The sequence below is a fragment of the Amphiura filiformis genome, unplaced genomic scaffold (assembly GCF_039555335.1).
Source record: "Amphiura filiformis unplaced genomic scaffold, Afil_fr2py scaffold_66, whole genome shotgun sequence".
Lineage (NCBI taxonomy): Eukaryota > Metazoa > Echinodermata > Ophiuroidea > Amphilepidida > Amphiuridae > Amphiura > Amphiura filiformis.
In genome coordinates, this window is record NW_027305530.1 from 420,767 (window position 1) to 443,356 (window position 22,590).

General features: G+C 35.9%; 1 protein-coding gene across 1 annotated transcript; it reads left to right on the plus strand.

The window, feature by feature from the left end:
* Positions 1–1,906: 1,906 nt before the first annotated feature.
* LOC140144619 (medium-chain acyl-CoA ligase ACSF2, mitochondrial-like) lies at positions 1,907–22,337 on the plus strand. The gene is made up of 18 exons (XM_072166434.1): positions 1,907–2,080; positions 2,222–2,350; positions 5,352–5,405; positions 5,533–5,645; positions 5,955–6,017; positions 6,224–6,341; positions 6,724–6,837; positions 7,969–8,111; positions 8,648–8,739; positions 11,566–11,636; positions 12,060–12,164; positions 12,793–12,941; positions 15,115–15,169; positions 15,517–15,603; positions 20,317–20,369; positions 20,733–20,790; positions 21,076–21,144; positions 22,287–22,337. Exons 1-18 carry the CDS (start codon positions 1,907–1,909, stop codon positions 22,335–22,337), a joined length of 1,698 nt encoding a protein of 565 aa, XP_072022535.1.
* Positions 22,338–22,590: the final 253 nt, after the last annotated feature.

The following is a 22,590-nucleotide window of genomic DNA, read 5'->3' on the forward strand; positions in this document are numbered from 1 at the left end:
ATACCCCGGGCCCGACCCCGGGGTATAGTCCTACTAGCCTATAATATTTAATATGTTCACTTTTTCTACTCACTTTATTTAAACTTAACTACCATTTAAAATGTCTAAAATTAATGCGGATTTGTAAAATGTCCAAATTGCGGAATTAAGCAAATTTCTCATACGTCCAGTGCCGTACAAAAGGGGCAATGGGGAAAGTTACCCACCCCTGTGGGAAGTCCGCCCCTTGGATGCGGTCGCCCGGAAGAATTTTACTAGGGTCTTTTTGTACTTTTGAGCCTATTTTGTTTCGTTAAAGATTTCCCCCTTGAATGAGGGTTGCCCCTTTGACTCCTTTGACCCCCTAAAAAGTCCTAGCTACGCCCATCATACATTTCTGGTGGGTATGCTCCTAAGGTATGCTCCCTCAGAATTTAGTAGGTGGTGGGTCCCGGGGAGCGCCGGGGGAGATGACGGCGTCATGCCGGCAAGGGATGTTTTGGAGCTGCCAACAAATATAGAAGGGGTCTTTTGGAGCTGCGAATAGTCAAAATTGGGTCTTTCTTGGCTTTCTGGTTGAATAACGCCTGAAAAAAACCCAGAAATGTGAAGAATGATCGAGCAATGTAGGTCTTTTAGAGCTGAAATTGTCAAGTTTCCGTGTTTACGTAAAAGCTCTATTTTGGTCACGGGTCTTTTGGAGCTGCGGAATCCAAAAAAGGAGGGGTCTTTCCGGGAGAGCATACCCGTAGGTCCTATGGTCATTTGTGTTAAGTTCCAACGCTTAAAATTCAATTTTAATAACACTTGATTTTATCAGGGATTTTACCAAGAGAAGGCGCTAGGCATACATGCTCATGTTTGAATCTGGCAACACGAGAACTTTGAACTTATGCGGTAGTCTAGTAGCCGTCCGGCCCTGTTCAGTTTTATACACGCACTTGAATAGGGATCATTTTGCGCACTTATCTAATGTTTATGGAGCACATTTTCTTCATTAGTTTGTCAAGTTGATGTCAAATGTTCTATTCTATATTATTTGGCAATAGTGTTTTTTGCCTATAGTACCTCCAAACATGGTCCAAAGTTGTAATTTGTTGTTTTTGATCGCAAAGGTCGGATATTTTTATTCCCGATTTAACTTCGCAAGAGTGCAGAATTCGGCGAAAGTTTGACGGTCATTTTGCCTTTTTGGAAACTAAAACGCATTCGATCCTTAATTTTATTTCGACAAAATTTCTGATTAGGTATAGCATAATGAGGCGGCTACCAATTTTTTGACCAAATCTTAAAGAATTATTTTCAAAAGTCTGACCTTTGTATTTCCTATTGGTAATACAAATTGACGTGTCAGCCCTAAATACATGAATATACATTGGCAGGTCGTATTTTGGACTGGTAGCGAGTCTAATACTGTGTGTGAATATCGTGGATCGCTAAAAAATAAGCGTCCTTAACAACCAGTCAACTTTAAAGACAAATAGATGAAAAAGAACACTGTCATGATGCCTTTTCATATTTTTTTTTATTTCAAATGATCAGTGCATATATCGCCTAGCTATAAATGAAAAAACATTTTTTTTAGACCAATCAAACCAATATATGGGTGTAGTACGCCCTTAAGAGTTTTTTTCTTGGCCTGATTGACTGAAAATAAAATGATGATAGTTGCCCGTGCACTCTTGTACTTAGTAACGGGTGCTACGCATATGTATTTAGTTTGATAAATAAGTTTGTTATTGTGAGTTTGGTGTCTATCTGTATTAATCATGTAAATTTACATTAATATGTTATTATGCTACATGTATTAATAGCTTCAAACCAAAACCCAGATGATTTCAGAATAGTGTCTAATCAAGAAAGGATCAAAGTTCGCTTCATTTTGACCTTTACAATACTGCAAGCGTTCTGAACACAGCAATCGAAAATGGCAGCTAAAAAGTTGACGAAGAGTTACATCCATGTGCCGCGTAAACATCCATTCATCGGGCTGACGGTGGGACAACAATTGTATAAAATGGCGGACAAGTATCCAGATAAAGAAATGTTTGTGTTTTATGTTGACAAAGAGAGATTTACTTTTAAACAAATGAAAGAAAAGGTAAGTTATGCATCACAAAGAATATGTGGCATTACCAATGAGGTAATGAGAAAACCAAAGAGTATAAACATCGATTAGAATTGCGTGATTGTTTGATTGTTGTGCTTTAATTGTGTATTTAATGTTTTGATTCCCTTTAAGAGTCAGCAATTTGCGGCCGCCCTTATTTCCAAAGGCCTTAAGAAAGGCGACACCATAGCAATATGGGGTGCTAATCACTCGGAATGGATAGTCGCATACTACGCGTGTATGCAACTTGGAGTACTGTTGGTAAGTACTGTCGTTGCGTCATGCTGGTACATACACGAACTTAAGGGGACTCGATCTTTTGTGCGTAATTATAGAGGGCCAGGGGATTCACTCTATCATTAAAAAAATTAATTGAAGAAGTCAAAGAGCCCTAGGAATAAAAACTGTGGTGTAATTCACGCCAGATACAATTTCTTTATACGACAAAAAATCATTTTTGTAATCGATCAAAAAACAAACGTTTTATATCAGTTTTAAATTTAGCCTGAATCCGTAAATATGGTACCTCTCGCCCTTTTTTAGGTCAAGGCTATTTTTACCATTATGCAGCGAACCATTGTTGAAGCTATTTCACATACATGTACAAAACATTCTAGAGAAAGAATGAGGACATATGTGATGCGATCAAGCAAAATCAGTCGGAACTCGGAAATATTAAATTTTCAGTTTCTTATAAGATAGTAAACAGCATTTACAACGCTGTATTTTGCAGAAAACCCCGTTGAAATTAAACAACCAATTCCAAAGATATGAGCAATGCGTTTCCAAAACAAGAGGAAACGAAAGGAAATAATTGCTTTGTTTAGCTATATCTCAAAATCAATATTTCCGAGTTTCGACTGATTTGGCTTGATCGCATCACATATAGTGTTGAAATATCTTTTGTTGAATTCGATGATAATGTCATGAAGTCGTAAATTTTAAGGTCAAATTCCTAAAACCAAAACAAAACATTGCGACGCAGATAATTCCCGACTTACGCAATTTCATCATCACATCAGTGTCTTTATTATTTGTTTGAAACCTTTCCCAAATGTTCGTGCTATTTATGCATAAAACGGCTAATCTATCTTTACAAAACGCGTCTTTTTTAGTAAACAAAAGGCTAAATAGATGGCATTATGAGATTTATCTTTTATCATTACACTCATTCGCTCAACTGCCACGGTGGCCGAGCGGTAATCGAAGGAAGTTTAGAATCGCTGGTTCGAGTCCCAACGAAGCCTGTGGAAACTTTTTTTCTTCAAAATTCATGATCGCATTCCAAAATGAGTCACTTGTCGGTAAATCATGTATCGTATCCTTTTAGCCTAGCTATAAGATATAATAATGACATTAATAATGTGTAGATGTTATCACGCCTTTAATAATTCTACGAATGAGGTGCCAATAGTTATCAGACTTGTAATACCCGTACTCGTACACGTACACATGTCTCTGTAACCGTACCAGTATCCGTACTATGTCCTGTTTGGCTTCGGATCCGTACCCGTACTCATGGACTGGGACCCATACCCGTACCCGTACTCATGGCATGGGACCCGTACCCGTACTCATGACATGGGACCGGACCCGTACTCATTGTCTGGGTCACAGTGCATGGTTACATGTATGCAGGAAAGTGGGAGACTACTATCACTTCATCCCAGCTGCACCTTAAAGACCCATTCAATGATCCCAGCGCAAGTGTAAAAAATTCAAATTGTTTATAAATTTTAAAAGTGAAGGATAAGTCATTCAAATTGTTTTTTGGTATTTTTGAAATGACAAATTTGGCAAAAAACGAAGAAAACAGCAGTACTGACGATGTTGAAGCCTCATTCAAATACATATAGCTAATTTAGATACTGTCAGTATCTAAATTACAGATTCGTAAAATGTCTTATGTTGCCTTAAATACACGGCTTTCGGCTGAACCATGCACTCGCAGGCTATGTTAGCACAGCTATGACAATGACAAAGCTACCAAAATCTGAATTTCGATGATTTTTACCATCGTCCGGATGAGCAAATCACTGAATTGGCCTTTAACTCCTCTCATGAATCCCACTGTGAGTCCTCTGATCATAATCAAAACAAATTGGTCACATGGATGGGGATGTAACACTTGGATCCAGATAGCAAGAAATATCTGGCAAATCTGGCCATGCTACACAAAATGGACATGCAAAACTATATTACACACATGTTAGCAGCCTATAACCTGTGCACACTTGTTGCCACCTATATACATGCATGGAAGAAAGAGATAAGAAGGAACCACAACGAACGCATTCACTTTGTCCACTCCCTTTACCGACATTTAGTTGACATTGTTATTCATGAGGATTTACTTTGATCAATACCCCGCGTTAAATAGGTGATTGGTATTGTATTCCATGTATTTGCATGTCTTCTGGAGCGTGTGTGAAGGATGATTTGAACTAATGACCTTCCGTGCAAGCACCCTATAGGATTTTCTCTGGTGACGTGATCATCGGTCATTGATGGCCTACATCTTTTTCTTCCATTTTGCCCAATTTTTCCGAACTTTGATGACTTTTTTCTCAGAGTTGGCAGTCTTTGGCACTGAAACGAGTTAGCTAGTTACGATTATACACATATAAACTAATAAATTAAACAGGTTTTATGTACCGGACTCAACCGGAACATTGTGCATTATTTAAGAACATTTTACATCTATTTTTCATCGAAAAAGTCACCAAAATCTTACCTTATTTGCTAAAGATGAAACTCAGCAAAAAACGGCCGATTTTGATTACCTTTTCGATGTTTTATAGGACATTTTCTACACAACACGATCAAGAAAACAGTTTGACTGTAGATCCCAAAACAAAGCTACTATACATGTTCAGAGCATCAGTGAAATTCCATAATCTTACTTCTGGGTAGCGTTTGTTTGTTCGTGGATGGGTTTGTTATAAATTTTTTCCAGTAATGATTTCGCCAAGCATCGATCGCGGTAAATGGATCATACATGAAAGGAAGTACCATTGATAGCTTTTCTTTTCATGCGTCAATAGAAAAGCGGATTAAAACTTGGCCGATCGAAGTCGTTGTGGTTCCTTCTCATCTCTTTCTTCCATGATACATGCTACATGTCGCATTCACACACGATACAAGGATATTTCTTTACAGATGAATGAGCATGAAAAGAGTGTACCGCACGACTATATGGTGCGGACTAAATATCATTAGTATATTCGGGAATGTAATGTAACTGATACTGTTTATTGTACAGGTACCAATGAGATTAGAATTTCCAAGTTCCACAGTTGTCGCGCTAATGAATAAGGTAATGTCTCTCCATTATGAAATTACTCTTTCTTAATTATTATCATTAATTCGTTGCCTTTTTTATTTTCCTGAAAAATACGATCATTATGTCATATTATTTTTCCACTTTGTTGTTCTGACTACAGTTGCATTGTAAGGCCATGATTCTGACACGATCGCCATCTAATCTGGTGGAATCGGCATATGAATGTTTTCCAGAATTTAAAAACACATCAGCTGACCACTTCAAATCTGCGAGGTAAGATTTCTATTTCATTAATTCTTTTGAAAATCACTTTTCTGTGACTTTGTTTCAAATAATTTCAGTTAAGTTGTTTGAAACAATCTCCCGTTATACCACATCAAAATGGTCGTCCAGTAAATTTTGATTTTGCAAATTGCATTTGTTTGCGGATGCCACAAACAAGGTAAGGATACACATTTTGTGAACAACACACGTAAAAGAAACCTTGTCTACTCCCTTCAGAAATGGATTCAAATTATGCATGTGTTTATTATTTATCAGAACGTATTTATTTTGAATGATTTCAATCTTATTTCTACGCAGTTGCCCGGATGTGGAGTTCATCATTACATGCTGTGTACCAACACTTAATTTATCGAGTAAAAGGTAAGCTTGTATTGCGTCAATAGACGTGATAATCTTTCTACTTTGGGGTTTTAGTTCCTGAAGGGCTAGTCTAATCACTTATCTAAAGGAATAACTAGCTGCTTTTAAAAAGTGTTACTGAAACATCCTTTGACTCTAGGGAATATGTAACTCTTTTATATTTTTGAATTTGATATTTTATTAAACAAGTTTTCATGTTCCAACAGAGGTGTCTACAGCTACGACGAATTTATGACTCTGGGCAATGAGACTGACATGGACAATGTGATCGAAGTCGGTATGTCCCTAGATATGGATGATCCATGCTGCATGTATTTTACATCAGTAAGTGACAATGTGGTAACATAACAATTCTCAACACCTTCATAACTATTTTTGCGGTAGCTTAAACTCCGATTTGCCCAAATCCACTAGTGTTGTTATTATAATACCTGTATGATAAAGGCCATATGTTGCACCGTCACTTGTGCTGTCTAAGCTGCATATAAAGTTTATCAGATAAATGATTCCGGTTATTTTGGTGTAAAGGGCTGTGAACATGTTTCACTGTAAAACTCAAACAACGTTATCTTCAACTCAATGTTGAAATGAGAGTCACTCTCCATGCTACCACGGACATCGTGAGACTACATAGATCTGGCCAATATCTGCTGTAACCATATCAATGTGAATGATTGGTTGTTGGTTAATTTATTGATTGATACAGGGAAGCACTGGGATGCCGAAGCCCACTGTACACTCACATCATGCAATGCTTAATAACACTGTTGTGTTTGGATTCGGATTCCGAGCAGAGGTGGAGAATTTCGACTGTGATTGGGTAAAATAATAATAACGTTACTAATGTAAAATAAACGCATTTAACATGCAGAGTACAGGATTAAACATCCCCTTGCTTACGTTAGGCAATATTTTTTCTGAAATTGTTTCTCGTCTACATACCCAAACATTAGGAGGAAAATCAAGTGTCATCGAGAGTCTGTAAACTTTAGTTTATGTTCCTTTTCTTGAATGGTTACAACAAAAAGTTATATTTAATGTGTAAAATACATTGTTGTCGTTCATCAATTAATTGTAATTAATCATTAAACTTATAATCAGTATATCAAATTTTTTGAAGAATGGTTCTCCATTTCAAATTGACATACGTATGTTGAATCACGGTTGAATTCATATCTGCATTAGCCACACAGCTGTGATATGCCGAAATAGTGGCGTATGACACATATTTATCACATAGTTGCGTTGTCGTGCAAAACATGGGATACACTGAAGCTAATTAGCGATAATATCTAATTAATTAATGACATGCATGTCTTAAAAGTTTGTCAAAATGTAGAGCTTAATACTTAGATTATACAAGCGATTTTTCGCACACATTTATCGGACGCCATTTAAATAAAATGTTAAAAATGCTTAGAAAAACAATATGCAAATATGCAAATTTTCCTGGTCCAAGTACATATATATCTAGACCATTCAAGGTTTGCAAATTGGGATCCCTAAAATTGCCATGTGCAAAGGGCGGGGCAAAGAATTTTGGCAGGCCGAGAGGGCGGCAAGCGAGTTTTGACAGAAGGGCAGGGCAAGTACTTTTGGAAACGCCGTTTGGAATCTTCCCTCTCATAATTATTGCACTGACTGACCCAGCCTGACTGTCGTGTACACTCACATAATGCAATGCTTAATAACACTATTGTATGAATTGATATAGGGTAGTACTGTGATGCCGACGCCTACTATACACTGACATCATCCAATGGTTATTGACACTGTTTTTGTTTGGATTCGGATTCCAAACCGAGGAGGAGAATTTCTACAAGGGATCCCACCTGTGCGTCTTTCATTAAAAGGCCTTATGTTTGCCCGGGAGTTTTGTTTGCTTTGATGGTGACTCAAGACTTTGATTCCATTTGTTAATAGTTATTTATTCTTATTGTTTACTTATTAGGACTCGGGTCGGTTTATGGCAGGAATAACCTTTTCTGGTGGCCTATTTGGTGTATTTCTTCCCCTCATACGAGGTTGCACAACTATTGTTTTATACCCAATATTCGATGCCGAGATAATGGCAGAAGCTATTCAAAACGAAAGGTACTCTATCCTGTATTTTTGTATCTATTTTTGGGTGTCAGTGTTTTTTTTTTGGTTTTTGGGTGTTTTTTTTTTTGGGGTGTTTTTTGTTTGTTTTGTTTTACTCACGTGATGGCAGGTGGTATAGCTTAAATTATGTTGTTGGTTTTTTATTGTTTGATTTCAATCATTTTGCTCGAGTGTGGTAAGATTTGTGCATGTTGTAGTTTTGTACCTCGCATTGATGCCTGTTTTGAGTTCAATTGCATTTAAAGCAGTTTTTATATTAGAAGACAAACGTATTTTACAACGTCTCATACGGTACGAAGCTATCACTATAACCTATTTCAGGCCTTAAATATTATTTTTATAGGATAAAGTGAGGAAATGAGGCTACCGATCTGGCCACACTAATTTAGGTAAATGTATGAAGAACTTTTCATTCCTATAATGAGGATCTTTGCCCTTTATTTTGGGATTCTAAATTCAATAAAGGAAATTATGAATTTTCAGGGTGACTATACTTACTATAATACACATTTATTTCTATGTTTCAGAGTAACACACGGTATCGCAATGATTCACCAAATTCATGATCTTGTCAATTTACCAAATATTGAAACTTACGATTTCTCCAACTTCAAGCTAAGTAAGGGTGCTGCAAGCATGTTTAATTCACATAATAAACTCCTCAACATAATTTATGCATATAAAACAGCATATATATCTCAAATTATATTGATATGTTCATATCGGGTTGCATATCAATGGATAGCTAATTTATTCACCTTTACAGTGACACCGCATTTGAAACAATCACTTTTTTATGACTGAATACGCGTCTTGTGAATGCAGTGGCGTCTCAAACAGAATGTACCATTATTCTGTGCAAAAAACACTAGTCACAAACCTCAGTAGTGAGTGGAAACCATACTCGGCCACAACAACCAGGCACCTCCTCCTGGTCACCAGCCTGGTCACATATTGCTGTGGGATGGCATTCCATTCTTCAACCAGGATTCGTCGCAGGTCATTGAATGTGGTTGCATTGGCTAGGCACGCACATCACTATCAAGCTGATACCACAAGTGTTCAATCAGGTTGCTTCTCTCTACTCCCGTTATTCTGTAAGAAGTCGTAGACTACACTAGCTCTGTGGGAGCGAGCGTTATCATCTTGGAGGATTGCATTAGGCCCCAGGTTGTAAAGATAATTATGGGTTTACAGGTGTTTGAAACACCAAAACAATTACAAGACGCGTACTCAAGCGTGAAAAAAATAATAATATACCGTAAAACCCCGTCTACAACCATATAGTGTGCTTCTGATGAAAGCTACATTAATCCAGTCGCCATTATGGAGTTTGAGCAAATAAATTACGGATCCAAGCATATACAAACAATTATTTTAAGACCGATCAATTGTATTGGTATATTAACGCTTGCTTCGAATTAATTAAGCTTTTATAAAAAAAAAACACTATATATGCTTGTAGACGGGGTTTTACGGTACACTTATAGAGCGCGTTACAAACAAAAATGTGATTGTTTCAAAATAAGGTGTCATTGCAAAGGGGTACTCATTTGGAAACAGCTCCCTAGTACTGTATTATCAGATCCACAAAATCTGTTGCTTCATTTAACAAGTTTTGGAGTTTTACCAGTCAAAATTTGCTCGCACCTTTGATTCAACTTTTGTTTGCACTTGGACTTCTTTGTGTAATTGTCCAAATTGCAGGCAAACGTAACTTTACCTGCATCCCCTCCCCTCTATTTTAATTTTCCCTTCCTTTCTTTTTGGATTTGGTGGGGTTATCTTAGAGGTGCACATGTACCTGTTCGCTCCAGACATTCACTGGACTTTCAAAAAACATTTTCCTTTTATGAAATTGTGCAATATTATATTATATCTTTGCAATTCTGTGCAGTGATAAAGTGTAATAAATAATAAATAGATAAATAAAATCATCGGTCGCAACACATAGTGGCGTACATGAAGGACAAAATTAATACGTTTCCGAACAAAACGTTTTTGAAGGATATATTAGTACTAGCTACAAGTAACGGAGTCGATACTCCTCCACTGTTATTTCCCAGCGCCCCGATTCCATTTGAAATTGAAGTTTAAGGTTCAAACATATTAAACTATGTAGGATAATAGCTAGCTCTAAACCTATACGCAACTATGTGAAACGGAAATGTGTTGCGACCGACGAAATAATCTGAGATATAGATGCTTGAAAAAGTTTATAACCATAAAATAACCTAATAACAAATTTTAAGCAATATTGTATATTTACTGAGGAGGACACCCTCATATTTATATGATATGAATACTCCATATGAATACTCCACTAAAGTTACTCTGCAGCACCCGACACATGTGGTTGTGGTTGTTTTCTTCAATTTACTACTTTATTTGATAATATATGTTTAGTCACTTTTTGAAATCGAATATCAACGTGTGCACTGTACTTTTTGTGGGAGCTGAGAGCACATCAGACACATCTGAATACGAGGAATGTCCTGATGATATCAAATAATATGAATTTCTTAAATTCGCGATATAATACAAATTTTATGGCAAATGTTCTCAAACAGTCCTCAAATAAGGCACAACATCCTTTTTGGTCCTATAGCACTATCGGCGCCCGAATATGTACCGATGGCACTTTTTAGCGTACCCTGAACATTTAAACAGAGCCTTCGTTTTTTATTTAAACGAAAAACAGTAACTGTCAATTATTATGCTTGATACAATTACATCTACAGGGGGTGATGTTAACAGTCATCGGTACCTAACCGGGCACCGGTAGTTCTAAATGACCAAATTTGATGCGGTGCCCAAAGTAAAATTTTTAAATCTAATAATATGTACTTAGTGTACGTAGCTGGGAGGAAAAGCAGTCCATCATTTGATAATTTTGACCTTTCGTGTTGACATTTACGTTTTTTTGGGATGTATATTTTCAATACCAAAGGTCAAAATTTTCATATGGTGAACCCCCCCCCCTAGTATTAGATTATCTAAGTTTACTTTGAGGACTTTTAAATGTCAAATGTATCAATATATCGCGAATTTCGGGGGGAAAAAATCAAAATTATTTGATATCAGAAGGATTTTCCTCGTATTTGAATAGCAATTTGATGTGTCTGATGTGCTCCCGTTTCCTACAAAAATACTGTACAAACATTAAGATTAAGATATTGATTTTTTTTAAGTGTGCGGATACTTTTGTACGCAGTATATTTGTATAAGAATCTTATTAAGATGTCATAAGTCATGACTGTATATAATAGCTCGTATGAAGAGAGATTCACCTGAAGCATTTGGTTGTCTTAATGTTCATGGTTTCGATACATGTCTGTGCTACAAGTTCTATTTGAAAATGATTTATTATATATTATTTATATATTACCTATTCTTTAAGGAATTTTGTAACCTTATGTTTTTTAATGAAAATTTAACTTTTAAGTGTGTATAGGAGGCAGTATCATACCATACGAACTCCAGCAAAAGATGAACAAGCTTGTACAGTATACTACAGTAAGTCGTTTCAGTATTTGTAAATTTTCTTGTTTTCAAATCCAAGTAAATATGGGGTAAAATGATGTTAAAACATACCTATGATGACGTTTCGTGCTACATCGTAGCACTTTCTCAAATCAACTGACCAATTCTCCCAATCTTCGTCTGCTTCCTATTAGAGCTTGTGGTGGTGCTGTTTTGAGTTTTAGGAGCTGGTCTTCATAGGTATGTTTTCACATCATTTTACCCAATATTTACTTGGATTTGAAAACAAGAAAATTTATCTATTGACAATCCTGATGAACTTATTTACGGACCTGTATTTCAAATTATGCCAATTAAATACCCATTACACGTGGACAGATACATCAAACATGAAATAACACTTGTAATTTATATATTTGTTTATGTTGTAAAACACATCAATGTTTTGTTTCAAAGATTAACTTCGGGATGACAGAATCGATGATTTTATTTCTCGGGCATCCGTTAGACCCACAAGACAAACTAGATGATGCAGCTCTCTATCCAGTAGGAGGTCTCGAGGTAGGTAAATAATGCAAGATGGTCCGATCGACAGCCCCATCCTTACTTTTCATCCATGCGGATGTTGATATCAGTGGTAAGCTCATTGTGATGCGATCAAGCAAAATCAGTCGGAACTCGGAAATATTGATTTTGAAATACGGCCAAACAAAGGAATCATTTCCTTTTGTTTCCTGTTGTTTTTGAATCTTTAATTACTAATATCTTTAGAACTGGTTGTTCAAATTAAATAGGGTTTTCTGCAAAATGCAGCTTTGTAAATGTTTTTTACTTTCATAAAAGAAACTCAAAATGTCTTAGTTCCGATTTCCGACTGATTTTGCTTGATTGCATCACATATTTGTTTTCATTAACCCAAAGAAATATTATTAGGACTGAAAGATATTTTGGTTGGATTTGTAAACAAATGTGTTAACCCACTTTTTCTTCACGCATTATTTTCTAGGCCTTCATTTTTGGTTCTCATATAAAAAAAGGATTGGAATACTGCTACGAACATCCACAGTTTCCTTTAACTCGATGATCGAATACAATAATGTGTGAACTTCTTAATAAACCAAAATGTATCTTTCACATGTATCTCTACAATTACACATTCAAAAACCGAATCTCGTAAATTTATTCACAGACAAAGATAGTTGATGAGAATGGACGTATTGCACCTGTGGGCACAGTTGGAGAATTACATGTCCGGGGATACTCCATGTTCAAATACTATATGTATGATGATGTGAAAACAAAAGAAATAAAGGATCACAACGGCTGGATTCATTCAGGGTGAGTTGGGGTTGATGGTAAAGTTTTTGTATTGTTATAACAGTTAGGACGCTGGACAACCGATTGTTATTGTTCTGCAAGGCTCACTCAGTCATTTAATAAGGCAATACAAACGATCGAATTTGGTATTCAAATGAACAAAATTTTGAGTTACACCTTTTCAGTGTAAAATTTTTTCTCGGCCAAATGAAAAGCAATAATTTTCATTTTTTTAGTAAATGTCAGGAAAAACTGTAATGCTTGATACTGTATTTTTTTTTCAAATCTTAGTGTTAAACTTAGTCGTGAAATTCAGTCATTTAGTGTAAGATTTTCGATTTTGATAGGCTTCAACTCTGCCCGTGAGCCTTTTTTGGATCAACCTTTTAGCTTTTCAAAGTAATATAGTTCGCTAAAGAAGGATTTTTCCCAACTTTCTAACGCACATCACCGTGAGCGATATATCATAGTTTTGTCAGAATTTCCGTTTTGATTCCATAATTTTTGACTACCAGCTGAAAAAAATTTAAAATCCACGAGTGAAATACTAGCATTGTGGATCGATATCTCTGGGTGCCCGGCCTGGATACAGTTTTGCCAGAACTTCAATATAGCAAAGAAATTACCTAGTGTTTCGGTATAGTGCCTTTTGTTTGTGTTTGTTTGAAATTGCTTAAACCCACCGAAAGTCATAATGAAGCAGCCAAAACAATACAAGGTTAAACACGGAAGTTTATAACAACCTATTATAATGACCTAAAGGAAAAATCATTTATGGTAACAATGAGCCTTGCATTGTAAAGTCATGGTTAAAATGTGTTGAGTACCCACCCCACCCCCATAGGCCTACATAATATTACATACCGGTACCTTATAATATAGCACGGCTATAGCTACACATTTAGAAAGTAGGTCCTATAGCGCTAAATTATGACAAATAGGCCTACACAAACCCGAACGCAAGTCTGAAGGGTGTAATGAAAATACCAACCCGCGATGGGGGGGGGGGGGGTCATTCAAAATTCACCTGGAGATAGGAGGGACAGAAAATTAAAATCCCCTCTAATATAACACGCGAATTTTTCTAGGTTTGGACAGTGGATTTTCCCATGGACCTCATCCTAGGTAAATAAATAAACAAACAAACAAACAAACAGACAAAATGGTTTTCATAATCATGGAATCCATAGCCCCTATAAATTGAAATTGCAGGCTATCACGGGAGCAAATTTCCAAAATCCACCTCATTTACCAGAATTGGGGATTTGGGCTACCAAATCGCTGGTCAGGCAATCCTGGTTTTCAATGGAAAAGGGACCTGGGTTGACAACAATTGAAATATCGATTATTTCAGCTGGTTGCTCTCGAGGTAAAGTACTAAGTTGGACATTTTCGGAGCATAAAGGGGAAAGGGTAAAATAAAAACGGAAATTCTGACAAAACTATAATATATAGACCCACACGATGTGCTTTACAGAGGTGGGAAATATCTTTCTTTAGCAAACTATATTAGTTTGAGACGCTAAAAATGAATTCTGTAAAAAGCTCACGGGCGAACTAAAGGCCTATAAAAATCAAAAATATCACACTAAAAGACACAATTTGATGCTTAATTTTAACACCAGGATTTTTAAAAAAAATGTTCATCCAAACACTATGTTTTTATTTGACATTACTGAAAAAAAAAAAAATTTGCTTTATATTTGACCGAGAAAATAAATTTCATAGCAAAAGGTGTATCTCGGAATTGTGTTGATTTTAACATGTATCGATCGACTTTTAGCGCGACTAAGCAGAACAAAAGATCGGTTGTCCTGCGTTTAGACTGATAAACACTTTCCACATTTTTCTATCAGTTATCCTAAACAGACAACGTATGATCTATAGAGGATCTAACGCAGGGTGGTTGGTACCCATCAATATCCAGTGAGTATGGACGATAATGTCCCAGCACAATGCAGCTTAACAGCCACCATATTTGTAGATGAATGTAATAAAAGGTCATATTTGCAGTCATTTCAAGAAGATCTCATGTTGAATATGGGAACATCAGGCGTTTCATTACACGACAAAGCTATGGGTACCAATCATTTTGATGCACCCTGTATATGATCAAACTGTTATAAGTTACCCCTAACACATAAATGGAATTTTTACAAAACAAGGCATTTCATGTTTTGTTTTGTTTTTTCAGTGATTTAGCAGTGATGGATAAGGATGGTTTTATTCGAATAAAAGGCAGGATAAAGGTGAGCATTATTATTTGTTCTGCAGGTCACTGGTTTGGTTCTAATATTTCGTATTGTATATATAACCATTTAACAGATTTCAGACTAGCTAGGATCGTTAAACATATGAATGTAATATAATGGATAAAATTGTGCCTACATTTATCAGATTTTTTTACTCCTTTTTACTTTTTTTTCGAAATTTATTGTCGACTCAGATTTGATTTTTGTGGAATACCGAATAAATTACGAAAAACTTTGCCATTTAATGAGGCAAATCAACAAACTCGTGATTCGTTACTTCACTAAACTTGAACCTTTCAGTTTTCATTCTGGATAAATAGTGTTATCAATATATTTTTTACTAGGAATACATCATTAAGGAAGGTCTTAACCTGGCCCCGGCAGAGTTAGAATCCGTGTTGTATAAACATCAAACAGTACATGCAGCCTTGGTATGTATATTATCACATTTATCATATTTAATAAAACTATAAGGAACATTTTCTTTTGAACAAAACCAAATATTTTACCAGGGACCGTGTATAAAGGGACTGGAAACGGGATTATTGATAGCTATGGTCAAGCTATTGTTATCAGATTATTTTTCACGACCTTCGATTGTATGCGAGTTGCGCCGAGGGCGCGATGTTTGAATTTTATTATTTACTCATGTTGCTCTACAAAATATCAAAAAAACATCAAAGTATTACAATATCTTTTTAAGTTATGACTATTTGTGTAAAATGTCTATCCGTTGTCGAAAATAATTTCTGTGTAGCATCGAGAATCATTTACATAGGATTTTGGAGACAAAATGTGATAATTTTGTGGAGATACAGAATGCTAGAACAAACAAAATTATATTTTTTCTGGAATGTGCTCACCGTACGCTTGGTATTCCTACTGAGTCTGTCATTATACTAGCAAACATGTAGGCTCATTTCGCAATGTACAAGACAAGCCAAGCGCAGTGTTGTAACTGTGGTTGGATTCGTACTAGGGTCTATTGATCAACGTATTATTCATGCTTGCTCAACTGAGGATAATTTATAAACCAGCAACTCGCATGGTACAATGGATGGAAGGCGTTTCCAGTCCCTCCATACAAGGTCCCTGATTTTACTCACTTTTGATCAAGCTATCTGATGATGCATGGTCCTCACTTCCGGCTGGACGCATCCTGACTGTATAGGGTGTATTTACAGCTACACCACATTTCGCCATAATGCATTCTAGAAACGCTTGCTGTTAGAATAAGAAAAATTTTAATGCTAATTTATTGCACATTCTAGGGAAGCGTGGTTACCTTTTAAAATAACCGAGTGAGAGGGTTTTCAAGAAAATATTTTTCCTGTCAAAACTGAAGCATCCTCTGTATAAAAGAAAATCCACCAAAAAAACGTTGACAACGTAAAGAAAGCAGCAAGTTTAAAAAGCCCCCACCTCGGCTCACTTTTTGAAACTTGGTCCCATTTGTAAAAGATACTGATTTAATTTTTGTCATAATTATCAACTTAAATTATTTCCAGAAGTGTTATGTATCTTTAATGTGCCGATGCGATATTAAGTTGTTAGCATAATTCTGGAACGATCAGAAAGGTTATTGTGTTGTTCTTGGCCAATATCCTATATATGTTTTGTTTTATAATAATTATTAAGTTCATGACCAATGATTGAATTAAACGAATAACAAGTAGGCATGTTAATGGCAATGATGCTATTGTTTAAACGTTAAAACCACCGATTTGCTGTTGATATTCAAAATGGGACCAAGTTTCAAAAAGTGAGCCGAGGTGGGGGCTTTTTAAACTTGCTGCTTTCTTTACGTTGTCAACGTTTTTTGGTGGATTTTCTTTCTTTTTATGAATGTAGCCAAGCAGCTCTAAGCTTGGAAAGTCATCGGGTTACGAAGTACTCCATAAAACGAATAAAACGAAAAATAGATGTTTGAAATTATGTTATCCTTGATTTATGACAGTAAATAATTTAATAAAACTTAATCAGCCGTTTATTTTTAAAACTTGCTGGTCACAGCTACCGCTTGACTGTAATGTTAATATACATATACATTTTAATATACTTTAATTATTCAAGGCAACTAAGAAATGTAAATATGAACAACACATACCCAATGTTGACGATGCCAGCGATGACACAGAGTCAGTCCGATTTCAAATTTAAACTATGTAGCAAGGCTTGTACTACGGAAGCGTCTAAGTGCCACGACTTAGCAAGATAATTATGTTTTAATGATTGTGATTTTTGTAACCCTGCAGGGCAATCTAGTTGGATATCCAAATTTCGCGGTTGATAGTTCTTTGTAGCCCTGCGGGCAATCTAGTTGGATTTCCTTATTAAGCGGCGGTTGTTGGCGGTCTTTCGCGGTTTGTAGTTTTAATTTCCCTCATTCTTCATGCCCTACCTTCTATCGGGGATTAATTTATAGTTTAAGCTCGTTGGATAACTATACTTCGCGGTGTGTGGTTCTTTGTAGCCCTGCGGGGCAATCTAGTTGGATATCCAAATTTCGCGGTTGATAGTTCTTCGTAGCCCTAGTTGGATTTCCTATTAAGCGGCGGTTGTTGGCGGTCTTTCGCGGTTTGTAGTTTTAATTTCCCTCATTCTTCATGCCCTACCCTCTATCGGGATGACTATACTTCGCGGTGTGCGGTTCTTTGTAGCCCTGCGGGGGAAATCTAGTTGGATATCCAAATTTCGCGGTTGATAGTTATTTAGATTTATAGATCTAGTTGGATTTCCCTATTAAGCGGCGGTTGTTGGCGGTCTTTCGCGGTTTGTGGTTTTGATTTCCCTCATTCTTTATGCCCTACCATTTATCGGGGGTTAATTTATAGTTTAAGCTTGTTGGATAACTATACTTCGCGGTATGTGGTTTTTGAAGCCCTGCGCGGCAATCTAGCTGGATGTCTCTATTGAGCGGCGGTTGTTGGTTGTCTTTCGCAGTTTGTGGTTTTAATTTGTATGATATCCAAATTGCGCGGTTTGTGGTTCTTTGTAGCCCTGCGGGCCAATATAGTTGGATATCCCTAGTGAGCGGCGGTGTTTTGGCATTCTTTCGCGGTTTGTGGTTTTAATTTCTCTACTTGTTCAGGCCCTGGCCTCTATCGGTGGCTAATTTGTCTTTTAAACTGGTTGGATATCCATATTTCGCGGTTTGTGGTTCTTTGTTGCCCTGCGGGGCAATCTAGTTTGACATCCCTATTGAGCGGCGGCCGGGAGCGGCGGTTGTTGGCGGTCTTTCGCGATTTGTGGTTTTTAATTTCCCTCATTCTTCAAGCCCTGCAGTCTCGGGGAGGGGGGGTAATTTTAATAAACAATAGAATAAAACATCTTGCTTTGATTTAAAAAAAAAATATCACAATAGCACCAGATGTTTAAAATTATGTTATTCTTCATGAACGAAAATTAATTGTTTAATAAAAGGTTGTAAAAAAAAACAACAATTTGGTCATCGGATTTCGAACTCCAGTACCCAGATTAGGAGTCCAAGTCATTTACCATTAGACCACGGGAGGCGGCTGTGAAATAGCGTGTCGATGTACAATATTTATTATATGAATTGATGTGTCGTCCGAAAAGAACAAAAGAATTGTGAAAAACTTGATTTTTTGGCGAATGGGGTTCGGAATTTGTATGTAAGGTATTTCAAATATTGCTAGGGTATAATTGGAAGTGAATCTGAAAAAGTGGTGTGAAGGTGATAACCAGGTAGACCTGTAGCAGTGTCCAAAAATTCTGGATCAGTATGATTTGCAACTAATTTTCGCTATGAAATACCGCGTGAAATGGAAGCAAAAACATTTGTTTATTACGAACAATAATTGACTGTAGGATTGGTGGCCCTTTTTGAATTAATGAGTTGTCAAGATATTACACCTGGGACTGTAAATAACATTTAGCATGGTTTTAGCCACATTTTGTACCCAGCGAAAAATAACATCGAACAATAGAAGTCAAGTGTTTTAATGTTAGCTGTAAATATAGTCTCGCGGGAGCATCTGTTATTAGTCTTCTTTATCAGTCTTCTTTTTTTTTTTAACTTGCTGGTCACGGCTACCGCGTGACTCTAATATGAATATTAACTGCACATCATATATAACGATTCGTGATACCCAATTGTGGCACATTTGATGTCGTTCATGAGGCAGAGAATTTTATTTCAATTATATACACGCCAAAATATTTTTTTAAATGAGCGAGAATGGCGATAGAAAAAACGTTGAAAATTAAATGACATTAGACCCAACAAATGATTACTGTTTCGTTTTTATGGTAATCTAATCTTTTATTTCCTGAAATAAAATTATGGGTCTAATGTGGGTTAATTGTATAATTGATGAAAACATCGACGTGTATAAAAGAAGCTACAAGAAAAATGGTAGGCCACGCCACATTGATAATCTATGCTTTTAGTATACGGCGAGTTCGTAGCGCACGTGTGAATCAAAATCGATATACTATTGTCCCGACTATTGTGCGTGTATAGCCTCATTTATAAAACACGTAGTTATCAACAATTGAGCGCTATTAATATACATTAATGTTTTTAAACAAATAAAATTCCAAAATATGTTACGTTTTCTGTCTTTGCTTGTCACTTGGTATGTTGAAGTAATGAAGTTGCGATTATATTTTAAAATTTCATCATGACACCATCAAGCCTGATAGCCGAGCGGTCTAAGGCGCTGGTGTTATGTCAATATCGTATAGGAGTACAGTATAGCGGCTGAGTGCAGCGTGGGTTCGAACCCCGCCGGCGCCTTTGACAAAATAAATTTCATTTATTTTTTTTAATTTCATATTATGTTAGGGAAATGTGGCTGGGAGAATGTATGTATGGCGAAGAGTGGTGTGATTTACAGCCATTAGAGTCATACACGTGACTTAGGTAGTGATATTCTTGTGAATATAGCTTCTGTATAAGCAATTTACATTTACGAATTTACCTTAATTATTTTAATGAAATTAAAGTATTTTCTTATAAACCCTAAAATAAAAGTGGTTACCTTTATGTGAAATTTATTCTGTACATACCATTGTGCAATTACGCTGTAAAGAGAATTACTGTAATTCTATCATTATTACCAAAATTAGTATTTTCTTTTCAATTTTTTTTTTAAATTTTGCTTTGACATATCTGTTAGGTTGTTGGACTGCCTGATGAAAGAGTAGGTGAAGAGATCTGCGCATGCCTGAGGTAGGAAATATTTCTTGTTCGTATTCGTTGTTCGTATTTTGATTGTTTACTGGATCGAGAATGTATGTTTTTGTTCCAGACAAGAGGTGTACTCTGCTGCGGGCAATATACAGGGTGTTCCTGAAAGAAATGTATCGTCACAAACATCCATATTTGTGGCATTTTAAATCCCGAACTAAGCAGAATATAGTTTAAAACAATTAGGCCTATTGAACAATCATAACAATTAAAGTCGCATCATGCTCAATTCTTATTACTACAGTCCAGGTATAGGGTTGCAGTATTATTAATCGAAATTGCTACTGATTATTAATATTTTTAATTGGTGATCTCTACAAATGAATTGTCATTTTATTTATAAAGAGTTGATAAGACTGATCCACCAACTGAGGAAGAAATCAGGGAATTTTGCCGAGGGAAGGTAAGCAATAAAAAATAATATAGATAGGCAAATAATTTCGGAAATTTGCTCTACATTTTAGCATATCTCAAGGCTACGCCAATCGCCACAAAGCACGCTAGTTTATCTCTCATTACCGATGGTGACAAATTAGGATCCCAAAATGTTTTCGTCAGTCATCAGTCATGTCAGTAATCAATGTTAACTTGATTATTAATGTAATAGGATCCCCTCATGCCACTGAAAGCGTAATATATTTGCAATTTTGATGGTAACTAATATACAAATATCTGTTTATACACACAGGTGAACGTTAAGCTTATCCCGAAGCATGTCATCTTTTTGGACACATTTCCTGTTACTGCGACTGGAAAGGTGAGACAAAGTAAAACAATAACTGTAGCAGTTAAATGATGTGTTTCGTGTGTCTAATACGTTGTTTTTATGTAATGTTAATTTGTCTTATTTTATTTTTCTTTGTTTTTAAAGGATTCAAGCTCCGATTGTTAGTCGCATTTCAGAATAAAAAAACGAATCCGTAATTTTCTGCAAACTTAGTTATTAAATTAGGCATTAACATGTCATAACATAATGAAAAATGACACCACTTTAACTCTATGGGGAAAATGGACCTGATGGGTTGTCAAAGTGGGTATGTTTCCCTTAGCGCATACTGGAACCCCCCAGCAAACACAAAACGTTTTCGACATCATTCGCAAAAGGTTAATAAAGGTTGTCAGATAACGTTTAAATGTCGGGTTATATAAAGGGTATATTAAGAGTATAAAACGTTTTCATAACCTTTTTTGTTTCATAAACATTTTTTGATAATCTACTGCTCAGCAAACAAAAATGTTTTACAAAAAACGTTTAAATGTCGGGTTATATAAAGGGTATAAACACGTTTAATAACATTCCAAAAACATTCTTGAAAACTTGATACAAAACATTCTAAACAGAATGTTATTTTGGTGTTGAAAAAATATTTTGCGAAAAATGTTTGCCCAAAATATTTTCAATAACGTTTTAAAACGTTTTCATGACCTTTATATAACCCGACATTTAAATGTTATTAAAAGGTTTTGAAAAAACATTTTAGGAACATATCTGTGTTTGCTGGGTTCAAATAATTTATCATAATGTTATATAATTATTGACACAATATTTGGCTAAAATGTTTGCAGAAATAGTTTACAATAACATTTTTGAAAACATTAAAAATATTGTTGTAGTGTGTTTTCATACAAAACGTTTTAAAACGTTATCATGACCTTTATATAACCCGACATTTTAATGTTATTTAAACGTTTTTACCTAAACCAAAAGCCCAAATATAACTTATTTAAAACGTTTTTGTGTTTGCTGGGCCTTCAATGCCAAAAAGAGAGTCTGAATCTATAAATGAATGAAATAACTTTGGTAGTAACTATACAATCAGCTTTCAGTTTTATGCACAACCATGTTTAATCACGTTTGCTTGCGGCTCGTTATATTTCATTGTTTTTTTCATATTGCAGTTTTCACGCATAGAAGTGATTGAAATAGTGACAAAGAAGCTGAATCTTTAAGATAACTATAATATCCCTCGTATAAATATAATCCCGGTCAAAAGTAGTTGGACCACTTGGGTACAAGGTAGGGCTATTTTAAACTGGACTTTCGTTATAACTAAACTTTCACATACTTTGGCGTGAAGTTTGAGCCCTTTCCTACTACCTCAACACACCGCTCTCACCATCAATGTTGGACGTCTCTAAGGGTCGCAATATTGAACGGGGAAATGGGGACCACAGTTGAATTACCCATGTATAAGCAATTTTG